The sequence below is a fragment of the Bombina bombina genome, chromosome 7 (assembly GCF_027579735.1).
Source record: "Bombina bombina isolate aBomBom1 chromosome 7, aBomBom1.pri, whole genome shotgun sequence".
In the NCBI taxonomy this organism is placed as follows: Eukaryota; Metazoa; Chordata; class Amphibia; order Anura; family Bombinatoridae; genus Bombina; species Bombina bombina.
Genome location: NC_069505.1, coordinates 285,444,403 through 285,461,921, shown reverse-complemented (window position 1 = coordinate 285,461,921; position 17,519 = coordinate 285,444,403). Strand labels below are relative to the sequence as shown.

General features: G+C 37.5%; 1 protein-coding gene across 1 annotated transcript in view; it reads left to right on the top strand.

The window, feature by feature from the left end:
• LOC128666309 (sodium- and chloride-dependent creatine transporter 1-like) overlaps positions 1–17,519 on the top strand; it is a 92,733-nt gene that overhangs the window by 21,668 nt on the left and 53,546 nt on the right. Inside the window, exons 2-3 of the mRNA XM_053720811.1 lie at positions 4,404–4,652; positions 15,518–15,649. Coding sequence (XP_053576786.1) covers positions 4,404–4,652; positions 15,518–15,649 — 381 coding nt within the window. The remainder of the gene's footprint in view (positions 1–4,403; positions 4,653–15,517; positions 15,650–17,519) is intronic.

The following is a 17,519-nucleotide window of genomic DNA, read 5'->3' as shown; positions in this document are numbered from 1 at the left end:
TATACTATAGTCACTTATCATCTCTTCAGGGACTCAGTTATCATCCTGTTGTGGACTCTTTATACTATAGTCAATTATCATCTCTTCAGGGACTCAATTATCATCCTGTTGTGGACTCTTTATACTATAGTCACTTATCATCTCTTCAGGGACTCAATTATCATCCTGTTGTGGACTCTTTACACCATAGTCACTTATCATCTCTTCAGGGACTCAGTTATCATCCTGTTGTGGACTCTTTATACTATAGTCACTTATCATCTCTTCAGGGACTCAGTTATGATCCTGTTGTGTACTCTTTATACTATAGTCAATTATCATCTCTTCAGGGACTCAGTTATCATCCTGTTGTGGACTCTTTACACTATAGTCACTTATCATCTCTTCAGGGACTCAATTATCATCCTGTTGTGGATTCTTTATACTATAGCCACTTATCATCTCTTCAGGGACTCAGTTATCATCCTGTTGTGGACTCTTTACACTATAGTCACTTATCATCTCTTCAGAGACTCTTTATAGTCACTTATCATCTCTTCAGGGACTCAATTATCATTCTGTTGTGGACTCTTTACACTATAGTCACTTATCATCTCTTCAGGGACTCAGTTATCATCCTTTTGTGGACTCTTTATACTATAGTCACTTATCATCTCTTCAGAGACTCTTTATAGTCACTTATCATCTCTTCAGGGACTCGGTTATCATCCTGTTGTGGACTCTTTATACTACAGTCACTTATCATCTCTTCAGGGACTCAGTTATCATCCTGTTGTGGACTCTTTATACTATAGTCACTTATCATCTCTTCAGAGACTCTTTATAGTCACTTATCATCTCTTCAGGGACTCAGTTATCATCCTGTTGTGGACTCTTTATACTATAGCCACTTATCATCTCTTCAGGGACTCAGTTATCATCCTGTTGTGGACTCTTTATACTATAGTCACTTATCATCTCTTCAGAGACTCTTTATAGTCACTTATCATCTCTTCAGGGACTCGGTTATCATCCTGTTGTGGACTCTTTATACTATAGTCACTTATCATCTCTTCAGGGACTCAGTTATCATCCTGTTGTGGACTCTAAACTATAGTCACTTATCATCTCTTCAGAGACTCTTTATAGTCACTTATCATCTCTTCAGGGACTCGGTTATCATCCTGTTGTGGACTCTTTATACTATAGCCACTTATCATCTCTTCAGGGACTCAGTTATCATCCTGTTGTGGACTCTTTATACTATAGCCACTTATCATCTCTTCAGGGATTCAGTTATCATCCTGTTGTGGACTCTTTACACTATAGTCACTTATCTCTTCAGGGACTCTTTATTAGTTACTTATCATCTATCCTGGGACTCTATAATCTGTTATTATTTCCTTGTGGACTATGTATAGTCCCTTATCTTATTAGGGACTCTATAATCAGTTGTCATCCTGTTTATAGTCCGTTATAGTAAAGTGGACTATTGCCAGTTATCAACTCCTTGGGTAAACTTTACACCCACTTTTCACTGCCTCATGGACGTTCTCACTGCCTAGAAAATTCACTTCTGCAGGTAAAATCCTTATTATAATTACTGACGTTCTTCCCCATGACCTGTTGTTAACATCTCCGTATTAACCATCCCCTCTGTAATAAGTTACCAGCTTCCCATATCTATTATTAGCAGACACTATCTGCAGTGGGAGCCTCTTCTCTGTGGGCAGATACTATCACTTAGGGATGGTCCTCTTCATGACTAGCACTTTGAGTACTCCTTGTGGATTCACCTTCATTTATAGCACCAAATGGCAGTGCTATTTACAGAGGGTAACTTCTTTGTATGAAATGTAAAACAGTCAATGCTGCTCAAATATTAAAGCTGCAACTTGTTGTATAGGATAGTGTAACCAATCATGGTGCAATATCTCTTAGCCTACTTCCTAAGGGAGAACTCTCCTGAACCACAGCCTGTCTAAAAGGACTTGTCAAACCAAGGAAATACCACAGTTTCTACTGACCAGATTATATTACATTAAACAGAGCAATGTAGCTTTTCATTGTAACATTTCCTCCTGTTTGTGTTCCCTATTATCTATTTTCAACCTCCCCATATGGAGTGGGAGTGAGGAAGACAAGCATATTTGAAAGGGTATTCCTGCAGCTGCTTGGTATACATAGAACTCCTAGCACCCAAATCATGCTAGAATGTTATGGGCTAATACGGTTCTTGCTGATAAAGATCTTGGAATCTAAAAGACATGAATATGATCGTTTTGCATATGGCTTAGGGGTATTGTGCGCAAGGCAATGCTTTATGAAAAAGGTGGTAGATAAATGCAATCACCCGTTAGCAAATGAAGTAGCAATTACTGCACAAGGCAAAGTCAACTATAGGCTATATCCTGTGTATATCACAAAGAGCAAACAGCACCTTATGTTTCAACATCATAGGAATATAGCAAACTAACTGGCAAGAGAGTGTAAATTGTAAAATTGAAAGAGGAGTATCACCTGGCTATTCAGAGAACATGCTAATCCAACTGTAAATGTTTTTGCAAGCCAGCTGGTCTTAAAGGGACAGTAAACACCTTGTAATTACTCTTTTGTACAGCCTTGCCATAGATTAACATAGCGTTCTTAGGAGTGATTAACACTGTGTGCTTCAATAGTTTTATGGTCTAGCTTTTTAGAGATCACAATCTACATTGTGATAAGATAACAAACTGCATATAAGGGATGCTATATGGCAAGGTTAGGTCTGTGAAGCTGCTGTGTGAGATTTCAGGATTTAAATCCATTAAAGGGACAGTTTACAATAGAATTTTTATTGTTTTAAAATATAGATAATACCTTTATTACCCATTACCCAGTTTTGCATAACCAATACAGTTATATTAATATACTTTTTACCTCTGTGATTACCTTGTATCTAAGGAAGCATCTTATGAAAGCCCCCCGATCACATGACTTTGTATTTATTATCTATTGACTTGCATTTAGTACTGTGTTTTTCTAAATCTTAAAGGGACACTCAAGTCAAATTAAACTTTCATTATTCAGATAGAGCATGTAATTTTAAACAACTATCCAATTTACTTCCATTAAAAAAAAGTGCACAGTCTTTTTATATTTAAACATTTTGAGTCCCCGGCTTCTACTGAGCATGTGCAAGAATTCACAGAGTATGTGTATATGCACGCACTTGTGATTTGCTGATGGCTGTCACATGGTACATGTATGCATTTGTTATTGGCTGATGGCTGTCACATGGTACAGGGGGAGTGGAAATAGACATAACTTTTAAAATTGCCAGAAAAAAACTACTATTCATTTAAAGTTCAGACTAAGTGATATTGCATTGTCTTGTTATCTTGCATTTGCTGATTATGGAAATCTACTGTGTTGACTTCTCAGGTGTTAACACAATGTTAACTATATGGCCCACATGAGCTAGCAGTCTCCTGTTGTGAAGATCAAATATAAAAGCATGTGATAAGAGGATGTCTGTAGTAGCTTAGAAACAGGCAGAAAGTTAGAGGTTTAAATGTTATAAAGTATATTAATATAACAATGTTGGTTGTGCAAAGCTGGGGAATGGCTAGTAAAGGTGTTGTCTATGTTTCTAAACAATAACAATTTTAGTGTGGACTGTCTCTTTAATTGCAAAGGTAAATTACAGGAAAATTAGGCAAAATAAATAATGAAAGAATATTGCACAGTAGTTTTATTATGTATAGTAAACATTTTATATTACAGTCATAAAGTGTTTAATGTCTCTATAACCACTGAGGAATTTAATTTCTTTTTCCTTCCCTGCCACCAAAGTGCCAATCTAATTAACCAGCTGAAAACTCCAATTATTCTCTGCAAATATAAATTTCTTATATTATAGGCAGAACAGATGGAAACTTGAGAGATTATCTTCTGTGAATAAATATTTTTTTCAGATGCTTCAAAACTTATTTAAAGAATATCTGTTTCTATTTGTTAAAGACTTTGAATTGATGTGTGATTTCTTGTCTCTGTATCTCCCAAGAATCACAAATGAATTTGTTTGTCCAGATGACAGATGATTTAATTGTCAATCTTACAAAAAAATGACAACAGAACACCTGCTTCACTTAATCTGTGGTCTAATTGCAAGATAATTTGTAACTAATCGACTGTGTAATTACATTAAATATTTTTGTGTAAGATTGAGCAAATTACATAACAGGTTCCGCAGGACAAGAACAAAGTTCTTCGTAGGTTACAAGTGATGTGAGCAAATATTTCAATAAAAGGTGACAGTGATTAACTCCTTAGCTGCCAGAGAGATCTGCAACACTTTGCTATGCTAATTTGTTCATCATAATTTAGTGAATGAGATGCCAACCTGGTGATTTCTTTTATATCTTCTTCTTATATTTCTACAGAAAAAGTGGGGTGTCCCATGGTCCCAGAAATGGAAGGATGTGAGACAACAGGAGGGGGGGATGCAGTCCCAGGAGAAAAGGCTGTGATGACTCCACTGGTGGCTCCCAGCATCGGCCCAGTAAAAATACCCATCCCAGAAAGAGAGACCTGGACTCGTCAGATGGACTTTATCATGTCATGTGTGGGCTTTGCTGTAGGGCTGGGTAACGTCTGGAGGTTCCCATACCTCTGCTACAAAAATGGAGGAGGTAAAGTTTACTTATGTGCCTGCGTGGGACAGATACAATGTATCTACTCAAGTCTTCCATCACTTGCTTCACCTATAGTCACAGGTGGCTCTAGAACATAAATACTGTTCTAACAAAGGTTCTTGAAAAGCTGGATATTAAAGGGACACTAAACCCAAATTTTTTCTTTCATAATTCAGCATGCAATTTTAAGCAACTTTCTAATTTACTCCTATTATTTTACTTTGTTCACTTGCTATCTTTATTTGAAAAGCAGGAATGTAAAGCTTCTGAACCGTCCCATTTTAGGTTCAGCACCCTGGGTAGTGCTTGCTTATTGGTGACTACATTTAGCCACCAATCAGCAAGCTCTACCCAGGTGCTGAACCAAAAATGGGCCGGCTCCTAAGCTTTACATTTCTGCTTTTCAAATAAAGATAGCAAGAAAACAAAGTAAAATAATAGGAGTAAATTAAAAAGTTGCTTAAAATTGCATGCTCTATCGGAATCATGAAAGAAAAAATGTGGGTTTATTATCCATTTAAGGGTGATCAAACCTTGGCATCTACTAATCCTAACTTTTTTAAATAAAATATACCCACCTGTTCCCTGTAAATGTCTCTTTGTAGAGCACTGTAAATCAGACATGGAAGTACCACTCATGTTTAGGCTGCTAGCTCCTGTGAGTTTTATGGGTTCTATACTAATCGATTAACCCCTACACTGCCAATAGACCCCTCTCCTAATCACTGCTCAGATCAGAAACTCAAATAGCAAAAGTCCAATATAGAGTTGCACCATCCAAACACTTGCAATATTTCTTTATTCACATAAGAGCAAGCCCATCAGTGTTTGATGGAAATAAGGATGTTGTTATTAGTAATAAAAATTGCAATAAGAAGAAGCAAAACGCAAACTCACATCCTTAAAGGGACAGTATACAGTAAAATTGTTTTTCCCTTAATGTATTTCCAATAACTTGTTATACCAGCTGCAGAGTATAAAATGTATAAGAAATGGCATTTTCAGATTATTAAATTGCATGTTTTGTTCTTTGCATCCACAGCCTATTATAATGGGTTGAGCTTGCAGGTAAAATGAGATCTCAATATGTTAGTGTATACATACACATGCTTTCTTATCTTATGTATGTCTGTAAACCAAAGCTCAATACTTACAGAGAACAATGGACAATTATAATTTTATTAGTTATCTTTTCTACCACCCACGGGAGTGTAATTTCTTTTGCTGGCTGTGTTTACATTGCCTGTCAATAACTTGGACTTAAGTCCAAAAACGTTTAGTATAGGTGGGGATACCACAGGATAAATCAGCTTTTTCAAATGCCGAATTAAGGGTAAATGACTTGTAAACAATTTAATACACTCCAGGTAAAATAGATAATTTGGAACAAACTATAGGGGAGAACAATTTGGGGTAAACTGTCCCTTTAACCTCAATTGTATGAGGTTAGTAATGGCAACCTGGGGAAAGGGAACACCATCCCACAAACGTTCTTCTGCAGTGCCTCTTGTTGTAGTAGAAACTTCCCAGCAGGAGACCGCTTGCAGTTTTGGAGGTGTATTCAAAAATAACAAACAGTACTGCGATAGGTTAATATATTTTTAATGAAGACAGACAATTACACTCTACACTTTAAAAACAGTTTCCAATTTACTTCTTAATCATGCAAGAAAAAAATGTGGGTTTCATATCCCTTTAACTTAGCTTCTTCACTCAGCAACATTTGTTTCAAACCCTCCTCAGCCGTTGTAAGTTCTTCTGATAAAGACTCAATTTCTTTTTGAAGAGACCCAACTGTTAAAACAATTAAGTCAAAGGAGCATTTTCAATGTTGCAGCAAACTTATCACTCAAGCCCCTAGGAATCCGCCTCACTCTGTGGTTGCTAAAGTCGCTGAGTGCAATGCTAAAGCCATATTTTTCTTTGACAACTGTTGATATTGCTTATCTCAGATGGTGGAGTCTTTAACAAGTCTCTAGAACCTCGGACTCTATGCTAAACAAAGTGAGTTCTCAGCAACCCCTATACTATTTTCACTGTTCTAGTCTTGACCACATCCTTGAGGTCTCTTCATAACATTGCTTTGGGAATGTCTTCTACAATGAGACCTATCTAACCATGATATTATGCTTTCTTAATGTTGCCAATTACCTATTTCAACAACATGGGAATTAGTTGTTAGGGAGAGGTTTAGGTTTAACCCCTTGGACACCATAGAGGTTTTCAATAACTTGCTGCCACCAATGGCAATATTGACTGTGACTCTGATACAGAAGCGAAATTACAGACAGAACAGGTGAAAAATCTAGAGAATCACAAGGCTAGATTCAATAAATCCTGTTTGTAAAATGAATATCTTGCAAAAAATCCCCAACTCATTGCAATCTCGAAACATGAAAAAAAGTTTGTACTCGCTCTTGTCACAGCCACAAGTTGTGAGTCTTTCTCTGTTACAATGCATCGAGCAGCCCCTATCTCTAATTGTTCACTTCTCAACGCATAGAACGAGTTGTACTCGGAAGGGTACGGTGTCATAAATAGCCTTCAAACTCTTACAGAGCAAATGAATGAAAACAAAACTTCTTATGTAAAACAGCTTGTGCTAACATACACATAAAGGGGGGTTGTAAATAGTTAGGCCCCGATGACTGAAAGTCCTGTGATGCGGCAATATATACCAAAGAGATCCACTGCAATGTCGAGTGAGCCGGCAAAATATTCCAAGATGCTGGCATCTCTGGGAGGCATTATACTATTCATCTCAATGGGTGGTGATGCAGGGGATAAATTCCAACCAGGATTGCAACCGACATTTGAAGATGTAAAGTACCCCTAAACCAACATAACCCACCACGGCAAACTAACCTTACACTACTTAATCCCTAAACCACCAATAGCCCATGGCAGTAAACTTCCTAACCTAATAACCCCTAAACTGCCAATAGCCCCCCTCAATAAACTTCATAACCTATTAATCCCTAAATTGCAAATAGCCTACCACAATATAGTAATCAGGGCAATTTTTATCAGTTTTTTAAGATAGCTTTTTTTTTGGGGGGGGGGGGGTTACTTTGATAATCACTTTAGAGAAATGCCCTACTAAATGCCCTTCTAAGGGCAATTGTTAGAGTAGGTTTTAGTGTTATTGTTTTTTTATTTTGGGGTGGGCTTTTTTTAAGGAGATTTTAGTTTTTGTATAGGCATAACTGTGGTTTTTATTTTTTGTAGTGCTTTGCTTTTTTTGTAATGTATTTTTTTAATTTTTTGTAATTTTATTTTTTGTTCTTTTTTGTAATTTACGGGGTGTTAGGTTAGGGCTCTTTGGGGGTGTTAGCTGTTAATTAGTGTAGGGGTAGTTTGCATTGGAGGGTTGTAGCAGTTTAGGGGTAAAGTAGCATAGTGTTTATTGCAATGGTCTATTGGCAGTTTAGGGTTAAATAATGTTTAATATTTTGGGGGTTAATAGGTTAGGAAGTTTATTGTGGTGGGCTATTGGCGATTTAGGGATTAATAGGTTAGGGGGTGGTAAATAGTATAGGTTGCGATGGGGGTGAGGGTCCATAAGGGGTTAATAGTTTAGAGTAGCATTACATTTCTTACAATGTTAAAATTATATGCATATTATTTTAATCATTGTATGGAAATTAATGAGGAGTAACCTGCATTTTGATTGGGATACATTGCCAGTAGTGGTGAAATTTTATAGTGTGAGGCAGCTAGTGTAGGTGTAAGTACAGTTAGTTTACAAAAGTCATTATTTGAAGTGTTCCTACACGGTAAACACACTGTTTATGCTGTGTAGGAACACTTTAAATACACCCCCCCCCCAACTCCACTGAAAGTGCCGACAAGTGGCGATGTTGGCGTAGTTGAGCAGAATCTGCAATCCCTTTTATTTACAATGGGAGATGCATCGCCACTCACCGGCAAATCTCTGGTCTGCCCTTTTATTAGAATATTTAAACAGAACAAAGGACTGTGAGTCTGACAAACCTAAGCAGACAGTTTCTTGTCAGTGTGTCGATGTTTTGAATATCGGGCTCTTAATAAGAAGTCAAATAAAAATTAGACAAGCTCACGCGATGTGAGAAACACGTTTCATTCTAGCCAGGGACACTTCTTTACCATAACAATATTTTACAGGTACAAATATTTAAATGTCCTGTTTCCTAAGAGTTGCAGATGTAATTATTGCTCTTGCACTTTACTCGCGGTTCCCATTTTATTTGCGTGATATTATGTAATAGGGGCCTCACGCAGCTCTAGATGTTACTGACTGGAATGCCCACTAAGGAAGCCCTGTAAAATGCAGTGAAATGATGGTTAATGAGTTTCTAACATTAGTCTGCATTCATAAAATAACGTGAGTCTGTCTTCATAAAATAACGTGAGTCTGTCTTCATAAAATAACGTGAGTCTGCCTTCATAAAATAATGTGAGTTTGCCTTCATAAAATAACATGAGTCTGTCTTCATAAAATAATGTGAGTCTGCCTTCATAAAATAATGTGAGTCTGCCTTCATAAAATAACGTGAGTCTGCCTTCATAAAATAACGTGAGTCTGCCATCATAAAATAACGTGAGTCTGCCTTCATAAAATAATGTGAGTCTGCCTTCATAAAATAACGTGAGTCTGCCTTCATAAAATAACGTGAGTCTGCCTTCATAAAATAATGTGAGTCTGCCTTCATAAAATAATGTGAGTCTGCCTTCATAAAATAACGTGAGTCTGCCTTCATAAAATAACGTGAGTCTGCCTTCATAAAATAACGTGAGTCTGCCTTCATAAAATAACGTGAGTCTGCCTTCATAAAATAACGTGAGTCTGCCTTCATAAAATAATGTGAATCTGCCTTCATAAAATAATGTGAGTCTGCCTTCATAAAATAATGTGAGTCTGCCTTCATAAAATAATGTGAGTCTGCATTCATAAAATAACGTGAGTCTGTCTTCATAAAATAACGTGAGTCTGTCTTCATAAAATAACGTGAGTCTGCCTTCATAAAATAATGTGAGTCTGCCTTCATAAAATAACATGAGTCTGTCTTCATAAAATAATGTGAGTCTGCCTTCATAAAATAATGTGAGTCTGCCTTCATAAAATAACGTGAGTCTGCCTTCATAAAATAACGTGAGTCTGCCATCATAAAATAACGTGAGTCTGCCATCATAAAATAACGTGAGTCTGCCTTCATAAAATAACGTGAGTCTGCCTTCATAAAATAACGTGAGTCTGCCTTCATAAAATAATGTGAGTCTGCCTTCATAAAATAATGTGAGTCTGCCTTCATAAAATAACGTGAGTCTGCCTTCATAAAATAACATGAGTCTGCCTTCATAAAATAACGTGAGTCTGCCTTCATAAAATAACGTGAGTCTGCCTTCATAAAATAATGTGAGTCTGCCTTCATAAAATAATGTGAGTCTGCCTTCATAAAATAATGTGAGTCTGTCTTCATAAAATAACGTGAGTCTGTCTTCATGAAATAACGTGAGTCTGCCTTCATAAAATAACGTGAGTCTGTCTTCATGAAATAACGTGAGTCTGCCTTCATAAAATAACGTGAGTCTGCCTTCATAAAATAATGTGAGTCTGCCTTCATAAAATAATGTGAGTCTGCCTTCATAAAATAATGTGAGTCTGTCTTCATAAAATAACGTGAGTCTGTCTTCATGAAATAACGTGAGTCTGCCTTCATAAAATAACGTGAGTCTGTCTTCATGAAATAACGTGAGTCTGCCTTCATAAAATAATGTGAGTCTGCCTTCATAAAATAATGTGAGTCTGCCTTCATAAAATAATGTGAGTCTGTCTTCATAAAATAACGTGAGTCTGTCTTCATGAAATAACGTGAGTCTGCCTTCATAAAATAACGTGAGTCTGTCTTCATGAAATAACGTGAGTCTGCCTTCATAGCATTTGTCCTCTGCATCCTCACGAGTGTCTATAAATCTGTGAGAATGTAACAGCAATCTTATTGTGAAACAAGATGAAGATATTAGGGTTGATTTATTAAATACATGATTCGCTCTGCATCGCTAATTGCGGACAGCATACGCTGTCCGCATTTAACATTGCACAAGCATTTCTGGTGAAATGCTTGTGCAATGCCGTCCCCTGCTCACTGGCGAAAAAAAGGTGGCGAACAGGTTAAGGAGCAGCGGTCTGCTGCTTCTTAACTTATGTTTCAGGCGAGCCTGAAATGATGGGCCTCCGAAGCAGCATACGCTGCTTAATAAATGGAGCCCAATGATTGACACATTCTTATGACATGTGACGTATCTGCAGTCCTTGTGATTGACACATTCTTATGACATGTGACGTATCTGTAGTCCTTGTGATTGACACATTCTTATGACATGTGACGTATCTGCAGTCCTTGTGGCTGACACATTCTTATGACATGTGACGTATCTGCAGTCCTTGTGATTCACACATCATTCTTATGACATGTGACGTATCTGCAGTCCCTGTGATTGACACATTCTTATGACAAGTAACGTATCTGCAGTCCTTGTGATTGACACATTCTTATGACATGTGACGTATCTGCAGTCCTTGTGATTGACACATTCTTATGACATGCGACGTATCTGCAGTCCTTGTGATTGACACATTCTTATGACATGTGACGTATCTGCAATCCTTGTGATTGACACATTCTTATGACATGTGACGTATCTGCAGTCCTTGTGATTGACACATTCTTATGACATGTGACGTATCTGCAGTCCTTGTGATTGACACATTCTTATGACATGCGACGTATCTGCAGTCCTTGTGATTGACACATTCTTATGACATGTGATGTATCTGCAGTCCTTGTGATTGACACATTCTTATGACATGTGACGTATCTGCAGTCCTTGTGATTGACACATTCTTATGACATGCGACGTATCTGCAGTCCTTGTGATTGACACATTCTTATGACATGCGACGTATCTGCAGTCCTTGTGACTGACACATTCTTATGACATGTGATGTATCTGCAGTCGTTGTGAGTGACACATTCTTATGACATGTGACGTATCTGCAGTCCTTGTGACTGACACATTCTTATGACATGCGACGTATCTGCAGTCCTTGTGACTGACACATTCTTATGACATGTGACGTATCTGCAGTCCTTGTGACTGACACATTCTTATGACATGCAACGTATCTGCAGTCCTTGTGACTGACACATTCTTATGACATGCGACGTATCTGCAGTCCTTGTGACTGACACATTCTTATGACATGCGACGTATCTGCAGTCCTTGTGACTGACACATTCTTATGACATGCGACGTATCTGCAGTCCTTGTGACTGATACATTCTTATGACATGCGACGTATCTGCAGTCCTTGTGACTGATACATTCTTATGACATGTGACGTATCTGCAGTCCTTGTGACTGACACATTCTTATGACATGCGACGTATCTGCAGTCCTTGTGACTGATACATTCTTATGACATGCGACGTATCTGCAGTCCTTGTGACTGATACATTCTTATGACATGTGACGTATCTGCAGTCCTTGTGATTGACACATTCTTATGACATGCGACGTATCTGCAGTCCTTGTGACTGATACATTCTTATGACATGTGACGTATCTGCAGTCCTTGTGACTGACACATTCTTATGACATGTGACGTATCTGCAGTCCTTGTGACTGATACATTCTTATGACATGTGACGTATCTGCAGTCCTTGTGACTGACACATTCTTATGACATGCGACGTATCTGCAGTCCTTGTGACTGATACATTCTTATGACATGCGACGTATCTGCAGTCCTTGTGCAATAGCTCTTGGTGCTGCTGATTCTTCTGAGCAGTTTCTTTTTTTGTTACATATTTCCTCTGAAATTCCTTCTTTTCTTCTCGCTGGAAATCATCTTAGAATCCTGCTGAGACTGTAAATAACAATCAACCCTGAGCTCACTTTCTCAATCTCCTTGAGCTCCAGATTTTGAAAATCTACCTGGAATGCGCATCAAGCGTTTATTTAGAGTCAAATAATCATTCTATTTCTTAGTGACTCTTGAATACTATTAATCATTCTAAAAGCAGAACCAATGGGGCTGAATTAACTCCATGTTCACCGTGATGTATTAGCGATCTGACGTCTCAGAATTCGCCTGTCCCCTGCGTACAATCTGTATTCGTATCTCTTTAATAAGATGTGACCTATATAAAAGGAACAAGTAATGAGTTCCCGTCTCCCTCCCCCATTCTCAGCCTCAGACTTACAGAGAATCACACGCTCTAAAAATGGCAATGCACCTCACGGAGGGGAGGGGAGGGAAACAGTCAGTTATTGAAGCCTTTGCCCATTGATCTGAGCATATAGGATGTCCAGAGATCTGCACATAATGCATAATACATATATTACATTGTCTTTCTGCTCTCATGGCTATTATCCTGCCTTTTAGCAGCTTTTGTCAGAATGAGAGAAAGGATTTTAAAGTAACATTTAAAGGGTCACTAAACACAGTGGAATTGCACAATCAGTAAATTCATAATAAAATAGTTTGAATTTCAAATGAGTAGTAGATTTCATCCTGACAAATTTTAAAGTTTAGTTCTATTTCTCCTCCCACTGCATCATGTGACAGCCATCAGCCAATGACAAATGCATATACGTATATTCTGTGAATCTTGCACATGCTTAGTAGGTGCTGGTGCCTCAGAAAGTGTGCGTATAAAAATATTGTGCACATTTAGATAATAGAAGTGAATTGAAAAGTTGTTTAAAATTGTGTGTTCTATCTGAATCATGATAGTTTTCATTTTGACTTGAGTGTCCCTTTAAGTATTTATGTATGCACTATGTACATCAGCAGTTAATCACTGCACTGCAATAAACTGTTACTCTTCATAACTATGTTTATCTTATGTCCTCTGCTGTTGCCTGCTACAGGCAGATATAAATGAACTGCTGCACTGATAAAGCAATCATTTTGTAGCATGTAGCAGGGTCATTTCAGAATCATGTAGGATACACTCCAGCCTCTTCTGATAACGTTTAGAACCTGGTGACAATAGCTGTATAACTCAGGATAAATCTGTATCTGGGACCCACGGTATGCCTCCTGTTTACAAGTGATTTGCTATTAATCCCCTGGAAGCATTGCACTGCATACTCTGGCATATAAAGGGTTATTTAATCTAAAGTTTTTACTCTGACCTTGTATTGCTGGAGAAATCTTTCATATTTACCCCCCCAGGCACATTCTTCTCTTTGCTGTGTAAGGATAAACTAAATTAAATTGACCAGGCACAGTACAGCGATAATCTGTATGAATGATCTTTTAGATTAATGATATAAACAGCTGTCTTGTTTATTTGCTGTTGTGCACTAATATTGCTGACGTATAGATTACTACTGAGTACTTAAACCTGAGTACCTTGCACAGCTGCAACATCAGTAAATAACAACTACTCGGTTTAGCTCTGGCAAATGCTTTTTGTTTGACATTATTTAGTGCAAATTCTGGGCTTAATCATATTTAGTACAATGTGTGTGATAATATCCTTACTACACTAAATACGCTCCCTTGTGCTTGCAAGCAGTCTGTGTTAGACGCAACCACAAATTATGTTTATGCAGTTGGCAAAGTGAAAATATACAAGCAAACCATCCCAAGATAGAATGTTAACACACTGCTGGCAAGCCTAACCCTGTTACATATCTGTCCCTAAGTGACCGCAGCAGAGGTGATAAGATAAGGAAGATCACACTGCAGCTTTCACAGGCCTAACTCTGCTGCATATCTGGCTTCAAAAGAGATAAGATAATGAAGTGTACACTGCAGGCTTCACAAGTTATATATTATAGCCCTTTCCATTCAAATACCTTGTCATATACTGTACACCTTTAAACCCTTATAACTTTTTTTATTACTATTTTTATGAATATATTTTATTACATAGTGTATATATGAATGTAACACTTTATTTTAATGTATTTATGTTGTGTTTAGTGCAACTTTAATTTTAGCTCTAACATTTATGCAAGGCCTTCAGTCGCGCTAACCGGACAAGTAAATTTAGATTGCGCTCGGCAGTGCGCTTATTATTTTAACTTGTAATATGAGCGCAAGTTATTACGGGCGTGATATTGTAATATCTCACACCCTCGCTAACGTTAGTGCACCACTGGTAATCTAGCCCTGTGTTGACAAGTAAACCTCTCGGTAATTTTTTTAGAATTCCCTGTAGCCCAGAGTCAGATAATAGAGAATTTGATGATTATTTCTGAGTTATCAGCAGTTCTGTTGTTTCTATACCAGTTTTATAAATGGCACAGAAAATATTATACAAACAAAACCTCATCTTACACGTTGTTATGCCCATGCAGATGTAATAGTTGTAGTGAATGTGGTCTGCGAACTGAATAAGATTGTAACAAATACTGATTTTATCTCTAGTTATGCATAAACAAATCAACAGTTATTGTAAGGCAGCAATATTGCCTAGCAACATGAGCTATCTGCAATGCTGAGACATCTGATGCAAATAATATATATGTTGTAAGAAATGATCTTTGGTCCTTTGCATTTTGTGACCAATCCTTGACAGCTTACAATTTCTCTAGGTCTTGGTGACTTTAGGCGTCTCCCCAAGAATGTCACATCGGCTATTTTCATCTGTGGTCAGGGTGCGGTGTATGGAGAGCATTTTAGGGTTCCTCCATGACAAATCTATAATGTCAGTATATATAGGTGTTGGATACAGAGTGTTAACCAGTATTGTATAAAAGAAGTAGGTTGCAAGGTAAGACAAGTGCAGGAAAAGTAAATTAGCTAATTCTCTGGGATGGGTTGACCTTGCTCATAAGATCCTTTGTTGTCTATTTTTTGGCAGGTGTGTTTCTGATTCCATATCTGTTGATAGTCTTTGTGGGAGGAATTCCAGTTTTCTTCCTAGAGATTGCATTGGGACAGTTCATGAAGCAAGGTGGCATAGCGGCTTGGAATATCGCTCCGCTTTTCAAAGGTAATACATCCTGGTGCTTTAGACTGATCAGGTGTGTCTGACATTAGACATCTGACCTATATAACAGAAAAATCAGGAGTGTCTGACACCAGACATCTGACCTATGTAACAGAAAAATCTGGTGTGTCTGACAGACATCTGACCTATGTAAGAGACAAATCAGGTGTGTCTGACACCAGACATCTGACCTATATAACAGACAAATCAGGTCTGTCTGACACTGGACATCTGAACTATGTAACAGACAAATCAGGTGTGTCTGACACTGGGCATCTGAACTATATAACAGACAAATCAGGTGTGACTGACACTGGACATCTGAACTATGTAACAGACAAATCAGGTGTGTCTGACACTGGGCATCTGAACTATATAACAGACAAATCAGGTGTGACTGACACCAGACATCTGAACTATGTAACAGACAAATCAGGTGTGACTGACACCAGACATCTGAACTATGTAACAGACAAATCAGGTGTGACTGACACCAGACATCTGAACTATGTAACAGACAAATCAGGTGTGACTGACACCAGACATCTGAACTATGTAACAGACAAATCAGGTGTGTCTGACACCAGACATCTGAACTATGTAACAGACAAATCAGGTGTGACTGACACCAGACATCTGACCTATATAACAGAAAAATAAGGTGTGTCTGACATTAGACATCTGACCTATATAACAGACAAATCAGGTGTGTCTGACATTAGACATCTGAACTATATAACAGACAAATCAGGTGTGTCTGCAATTGGACATCTGACTTATGATTTGCTTTTCAGCAAAATATACTAAGAGAATGAAGCAAATTTGATCAAATAAATATACTGGAATTTTTCTTAAAAATCCCTTGCTCAATGGAGAAGTTCTACAAAACACAATAAGTTAGATTATGTAAGGATATATTTTTGTTTGCTGTCCCTATATCACATTTGCAGGATAGGAATACTGATGTTAGTCATGTGATCACTGCGTCAGAGGCTGAAAGTAACGTTAATTCTCCTTTTCTTTACACAGTGCAAGACCAGGTCACAGACAGTAATAGCTCCCGCAGAGATCCCTTATTGAAATAATTTTCAGTATATATTTATTTAGGCACAATTCAGATGGTAAAACATGTTTTATAAAATGTTATAATAAGCAAAAAATGTACCAAAACATATAAACCATAATACAAATTTATTGAAAATAAACAGAATTCTTCATATAACAGTAGGAAGCATGTGTATTTTGGCTTTACATAGCTGTATATGATCAGATTAAATCAAGAACATTTTATATTTTTAATAGATCATAATGTTTTTAAACATATCTGTCTTTTTTAATAAAATAAAAATGATATAAAGACAGCAATTTAATACATATAATAACATTTAAAGATATGAACTTGCTCTAAAGAAAATATTGGTAGAAATGTGAGAAAGCTGCGGAGCTGAGAAAGCAGAGCAACTGCTAATTCTGCATTATTTTATGGCACAAGTTGCTAGGGGTTGCAGGGAAATTATATGATAAAGCAGCAGGCATAACAGTGTATGGTACAGAGTCAGTACAGGATGTAGGAGATCATATGATAAAGCAGCAGGCATAACAGTGTATGGTACAGAGTCAGTACAGGATGTAGGAGATTATATGATAAAGCAGCAGGTATAACAGTGTATGGTACAGAGTCAGTACAGGATGTAGGAGATTAGATTATAAAGCAGCAGGTATAACAGTGTATGGTACAGAGTCAGTACAGGATGTAGGAGATTATATGATAAATCAGCAGGTATAACAGTGTATGGTACAGAGTCAGTACAGGATGTAGGAGATTATATGACAAAGCAGCAGGTATAACAGTGTATGGTACAGAGTCAGTACA